Below are 6,692 nucleotides of genomic sequence, written 5' to 3' on the forward strand. Positions count from 1 at the left end.
CCAGTTCCTCCTCACCATAGCCTTTCCTTGGTCTGTCCAGTTCCCCCCTCATCATAGCCTTTCCTTGGTCTGTCCAGTTCCCCCTCACCATAGCCTTTCCTTGGTCTGTCCAGTTCCCTCCTCACCATAGCCTTTCCTTGGTCTGTCCAGTTCCTCCTCACCATAGCCTTTCCTTGGTCTGTCCAGTGGGCAAACCTTTTGCCATGCCTGTACATTTTCTGTACACTTCAAAATGAAATATCGCTTGGGATAATCTGACAATTGCATTGTCTTTTATTTAAATAACATATTGTACCTTTCCAGATTGTACCTGTACAGAATGTACCCATCCAGATTTTACCCTTCCAGAATGTACCCATCCAGATTTTACCTGTCCAGATTGTACCTGTCCAGATTGTACCTGTCCAGAACGTACCTGTCCAGATTGTACCTGTACAGAATGTACCTGTCCAGATTGTACCTGTCCAGATTGTACCCTTCCAGAATGTACCTGTCCAGATTGTACCTGTCCAGATTGTACCTGTCCAGATTGTACCCTTCCAGAATGTACCTGTCCAGATTGTACCCATCCAGATTGTCCCTGTCCAGAATGTACCTGTCCAGATTGTACCCTTCCAGATTGTACCTGTCCAGATTGTACCTGTCCAGAATGTACCTGTCCAGATTATACCTGTCCATATTGTACCTGTCCAGATTGTACCTGTCCAGATTGTACCTGTCCAGAATGTACCTGTCCAGATTGTACCTGTCCAGCTCCAGGTCGTCCAGCAGAACCACATCATATAAGACAAAGTGGTCAGGGGATCCTGTCCAAGGCAGATCAACATTCATCTTGCCTTCTTCACAAGCTTTAAGTCAACAGTTTAAATTGCCTTTAGAAGCTGTCCTTCGTGAGGGCTGAAGGGCATTTTTGTAGATTGCGTAGGTTGGAATGTGCTGCCAGGACGTCAAGATCTCAGCATTGTCCCCTGGAGACTCTGCTCTCAATAGGAACTTTATGCTGTAAACAACTGCACAGGGCCACATCACAACAGCCCATCCACCCAAGCGGGAAAAGGTTCAATTAAATAATTGATTAACTGATCCATTTGTCTTGATATTGTCAAAGGCAAAATACAAGCTTTACAAAAAAAAACACAACAGCATACTTTGACACCATTAATCACTTCGATACAACAGATTAATCACTTTGATACAACAGATTAATCACTTTGATACAACAGATTAATCACTTTGATACAACAGATTAATCACTTTGATACAACAGATTAATCACTTTGATGCAACAGATTAATCACTTTGATACAACAGATTAATCACTTCGATACAACAGATGAATCACTTTGATACAACAGATGAATCACTTTGATACAACAGATGAATCACTTTGATACAACAGATTAATCACTTTGATGCAACAGATTAATCACTTTGATACAACAGATTAATCACTTCGATACAACAGATTAATCACTTTGATACAACAGATTAATCACTTTGATACAACAGATTAATCACTTTGATACAACAGATTAATCACTTTGATGCAACAGATTAATCACTTTGATACAACAGATTAATCACTTTGATACAACAGATTAATCACTTTGATACAACAGATTAATCACTTTGATACAACAGATTAATCACTTTGATACAACAGATTAATCACTTTGATACAACAGATTAATCACTTTGATACAACAGATTAATCACTTTGATACAACAGATTAATCACTTTGATACAACAGATTAATCACTTTGATACAACAGATTAATCACTTTGATACAACAGATTAATCACTTTGATACAACAGATTAATTTTTATTTTTTTATTTTATTTCACCTTTATTTAACCAGGTAGGCTAGTTGAGAACAAGTTCTCATTTGCAACTGCGACCTGGCCAAGATAAAGCATAGCAGTGTGAACAGACAACACAGAGTTACACATGGAGTAAACAATTAGCAAGTCAATAACACAGTAGAAAAAAATGGGCAGTCTATATACAATGTGTGCAAAAGGCATGAGGAGGTAGGCGAATAATACAATTTTGCAGATTAACACTGGAGTGATAAATGATCAGATGGGCATGTACAGGTAGAGATATTGGTGTGCAAAAGAGCAGAAAAGTAAATAAATAAAAACAGTATAAAAACAGTATGGGAATGAGGTAGGTGAAAAAGGGTGAGCTATTTACCTATAGACTATGTACAGCTGCAGCGATCGGTTAGCTGCTCGGATAGCTGATGTTTGAAGTTGGTGAGGGAGATAAAAGTCTCCAACTTCAGCGATTTTTGCAATTCGTTCCAGTCACAGGCAGCAGAGTACTGGAACGAAAGGCGGCCAAATGAGGTGTTGGCTTTAGGGATGATCAGTGAGATACACCTGCTGGAGCGCGTGCTACGGATGGGTGTTGCCATCGTGACCAGTGAACTGAGATAAGGCGGAGCTTTACCTAGCATGGACTTGTAAATGACCTGGAGCCAGTGGGTCTGGCGACGAATATGTAGTGAGGGCCAGCCGACTAGAGCATACAAGTCGCAGTGGTGGGTGGTATAAGGTGCTTTAGTGACAAAACGGATGGCACTGTGATAGACTGCATCCAGTTTGCTGAGTAGAGTGTTGGAAGCCATTTTGTAGATGACATCGCCGAAGTCGAGGATCGGTAGGATAGTCAGTTTTACTAGGGTAAGCTTGGCAGCGTGAGTGAAGGAGGCTTTGTTGCGGAATAGAAAGCCGACTCTGGATTTGATTTTTGATTGGAGATGTTTGATGTGAGTCTGGAAGGAGAGTTTGCAGTCTAGCCAGACACCTAGGTACTTATAGATGTCCACATATTCAAGGTTGGAACCATCCAGGGTGGTGATGCTAGTCGGGCATGCGGGTGCAGGCAGCGATCGGTTGAAAAGCATGCATTTGGTTTTACTCGCGTTTAAGAGCAGTTGGAGGCCACGGAAGGAGTGCTGTATGGCATTGAAGCTCGTTTGGAGGTTTGATAGCACAGTGTCCAATGACGGGCCGAAAGTATATAGAATGGTGTCGTCTGCGTAGAGGTGGATCAGGGAATCGCCCGCAGCAAGAGCAACATCATTGATATATACAGAGAAAAGAGTCGGCCCGAGAATTGAACCCTGTGGCACCCCCATAGAGACTGCCAGAGGACCGGACAGCATGCCCTCTGATTTGACACACTGAACTCTGTCTGCAAAGTAATTGGTGAACCAGGCAAGGCAGTCATCCGAAAAACCGAGGCTGTTGAGTCTGCCGATAAGAATTTGGTGATTGACAGAGTCGAAAGCCTTGGCGAGGTCGATGAAGACGGCTGCACAGTACTGTCTTTTATCGATGGCGGTTATGATATCATTTAGTACCTTGAGTGTGGCTGAGGTGCACCCGTGACCGGCTCGGAAACCAGATTGCACAGCGGAGAAGGTACGGTGGGATTCGAGATGGTCAGTGACCTGTTTGTTGACTTGGCTTTCGAAGACCTTAGATAGGCAGGGCAGGATGGATATAGGTCTATAGCAGTTTGGGTCCAGGGTGTCTCCTCCTTTGAAGAGGGGATGACTGCGGCAGCTTTCAATCCTTGGGGATCTCAGACGATATGAAAGAGAGGTTGAACAGGCTGGTAATAGGGGTTGCGACAATGGCGGCAGATAGTTTCAGAAATAGCGGGTCCAGATTGTCAAGCCCAGCTGATTTGTACGGGTCCAGGTTTTGCAGCTCTTTCAGAACATCTGCTATCTGGATTTGGGTAAAGGAGAACCTGGAGAGGCTTGGGTGAGGAACTACGGGGCGGAGCTGTTGGCCGAGGTTGGAGTAGCCAGGCGGAAGGCATGGCCAGCCGTTGAGAAGTGCTTATTGAAGTTTTCGATAATCATGGATTTATCGGTGGAGACCGTGTTTCCTAGCCTCAGTGCAGTGGGCAGCTGGGAGGAGGTGCTCTTGTTCTCCATGGACTTCACAGTGTCCCAGAACTTTTTGGAGTTGGAGCTACAGGATGCAAACTTTTGCCTGAAGAAGCTGGCCTTAGCTTTCCTGACTGACTGCGTGTATTGGTTCCTGACTTCCCTGAACAGTTGCATATCACGGGGCTATTCGATGCTATTGCAGTCCGCCACAGGATGTTTTTGTGCTGGTCGAGGGCAGTCAGGTCTGGAGTGAACCAAGGGCTGTATCTGTTCTTGGTTCTGCATTTTTGAACGGAGCATGCTTATCCAAAATGGTGAGGAAGTTACTTTTAAAGAATGACCAGGCATCCTCAACTGACGGGATGAGGTCAATGTCCTTCCAGGATACACGGGCCAGGTCGATTAGAAAGGCCTGCTCACAGAAGTGTTTTAGGGAGCGTTTGACAGTGATGAGGGTGGTCGTTTGACTGCGGCTCCGTGGCGGATACAGGCGATGAGGCAGTGATCGCTGAGATCCTGGTTGAAGACAGCGGAGGTATATTTGGAGGGCCAGTTGGTCAGGATGACGTCTATGAGGGTGCCCTTGTTTACAGAGTTAGGGTTGTACCTGGTGGGTTCCTTGATGATTTGCGTGAGATTGAGGGCATCTAGCTTAGATTGTAGGACTGCCGGGGTGTTAAGCATATCCCAGTTTAGGTCACCTAACAGGACAAACTCTGAAGCTAGATGGGGGCGATCAATTCACAAATGGTGTCCAGGGCACAGCTGGGAGCTGACGGGGGGTCGGTAGCAGGCGGCAACAGTGAGAGACTTGTTTCTGGAGAGAGTAATTTTCAAAATTAGTAGTTCAAACTGTTTGGGTATGGACCTGGAAAGTATGACATTACTTTGCAGGCTATCTCTGCAGTAGACTGCGACTCCGCCCCCTTTGGCAGTTCTATCTTGACGGAAGATGTTATAGTTGGGTATGGAAATCTCTGAATTTTTGGTGGCCTTCCTGAGCCAGGATTCAGACACGGCAAGGACATCAGGGTTAGCAGAGTGTGCTAAAGCAGTGAGTAAAACAAACTTAGGGAGGAGGCTTCTGATGTTGACATGCATAAAACCAAGACTTTTTCGATCACAGAAGTCAACAAATGAGGGTACCTGGGGACATGCAGGGCCTGGGTTTACCTCCACATCACCCGCGGAACAGAGAAGGAGTAGTATGAGGGTGCGGCTAAAGGCTATCAAAACTGGTCGCCTAGAGCGTTGGGGGCAGAGGATAAGAGGAGCAGGTTTCTGGGCATGGTAGAATATATTCAGGGCATAATGCGCAGACAGGGGTATGGTGGGGTGCGGGTACAGCGGAGGTAAGCCCAGGCACTGGGTGATGATGAGAGAGGTTGTATCTCTGGACATGCTGGTTGTAATGGGTGAGGTCACCGCATGTGTGGGGGTGGGACAAAGGAGGTAACAGGGGTATGCAGAGTGGATCTAGGGGCTCCATTGTGAACTAAAACAATGATAACTAACCTGAACAACAGTATACAAGGCATATTGACATTTGGGAGAGACATACAGCGAGGCATACAGTAATCACAGGTGTTGAATTGGGAAAGCTAGCTAAAAACAGTAGGCGAGGCTAATCAGCTAGCACAACAAACAGCAGGTAAAATGGCGTTGACTAGGCAACTGGGTCGACAGATAAAACAAACAAGCAGAATGGAGTACCGTGATTAATGGACAGTCCAGCGTGCGTCAGCTATGTAGCCAAGAGATCAGTGTCCAGGGGCAGCGGTGGATGGGCAGGGAACCTGGGCTGGCGAGTGTTATCCAGGTTTAAAAAAAAAAAAAAAAACTAACAATGACTAAATAGCTTGTAGCTAGTTAGCTGGTTAGCGTCTGGAGGTTCTTGAGTGTGTCATAAAAATAAAATAAAAATTAAAGGTGATAGCGATTCCGTATCACAGTGGGTGAGGCAGGTTTCCGGAAGGTATAAACAAAATAAAAATCAAAGAGAGATAGAAAGTAAATGGGTTCAGAGTGTTTAGAACGCAGTGAGCCAGATGGTTAGCAGGCCTGTGCTAACAAGCTAACAGTTCGTAGGCCCGGGCTAGACAAGCTAACCGTTAGCAGGCCGAATTAGCAAGCAGGGAGATAGCGAGGGCTAGAGAGCTAACCTTTGGGGGACGTCGCGATGGGGTGAGTCTGTTTATTCCTCTTCTTGCGGTGACATCGACAGACCGGTCGTGGGCCCGGGTAATTGTAGCCCAGGAGAATGCTACAGGTGCTCTAGTACGCTAGGTGAGCTGGAGACACAGCGTTTCAGAAAGCTCGCGGGCCTTGGCCAGCAGATGGATCTTTGATTAATCACTTTGATACAACAGATTAATCAATTCAATACAACAGATTAATCACTTTGATGCAACAGATTAATCACTTTGATGCAACAGATTAATCAATTCAATACAACAGATTAATCACTTTGATACAACAGATTAATCAATTCAATACAACAGATTAATCACTTTGATACAACAGATTAATCACTTTGATACAACAGATTAATCACTTTGATGCAACAGATTAATCACTTTGATACAACAGATTAATCACTTTGATGCAACAGATTAATCACTTTGATACAACAGATTAATCAATTCAATACAACAGATTAATCACTTTGATACAACAGATTAATCACTTTGATGCAACAGATTAATCACTTTGATGCAACAGATTAATCAATTCAACACAACACATTTCATGTCACAGTATAACATGGTCAAGGTCCATA

At 44.6% G+C, this 6,692-nt stretch overlaps 1 protein-coding gene across 1 annotated transcript; it reads right to left on the reverse strand.

Annotated features, from left to right (window-relative positions):
* Positions 1 to 366: 366 nt before the first annotated feature.
* Positions 367 to 831, reverse strand: LOC127907397 (putative eggshell protein). The gene has a single exon (XM_052462654.1). It carries the CDS (start codon positions 829 to 831, stop codon positions 367 to 369), a length of 465 nt encoding a protein of 154 aa, XP_052318614.1.
* Positions 832 to 6,692: the final 5,861 nt, after the last annotated feature.

This window comes from Oncorhynchus keta, chromosome 14 (genome assembly GCF_023373465.1).
Source record: "Oncorhynchus keta strain PuntledgeMale-10-30-2019 chromosome 14, Oket_V2, whole genome shotgun sequence".
Classification (NCBI taxonomy): Eukaryota; Metazoa; Chordata; class Actinopteri; order Salmoniformes; family Salmonidae; genus Oncorhynchus; species Oncorhynchus keta.

Coding starts and splice junctions, on each gene's coding strand:
- LOC127907397 (XM_052462654.1), bottom strand. CDS start 831: ATGAATGTTGATCTGCCTTGGACAGGATCCCCTGACCACTTTGTCTTA.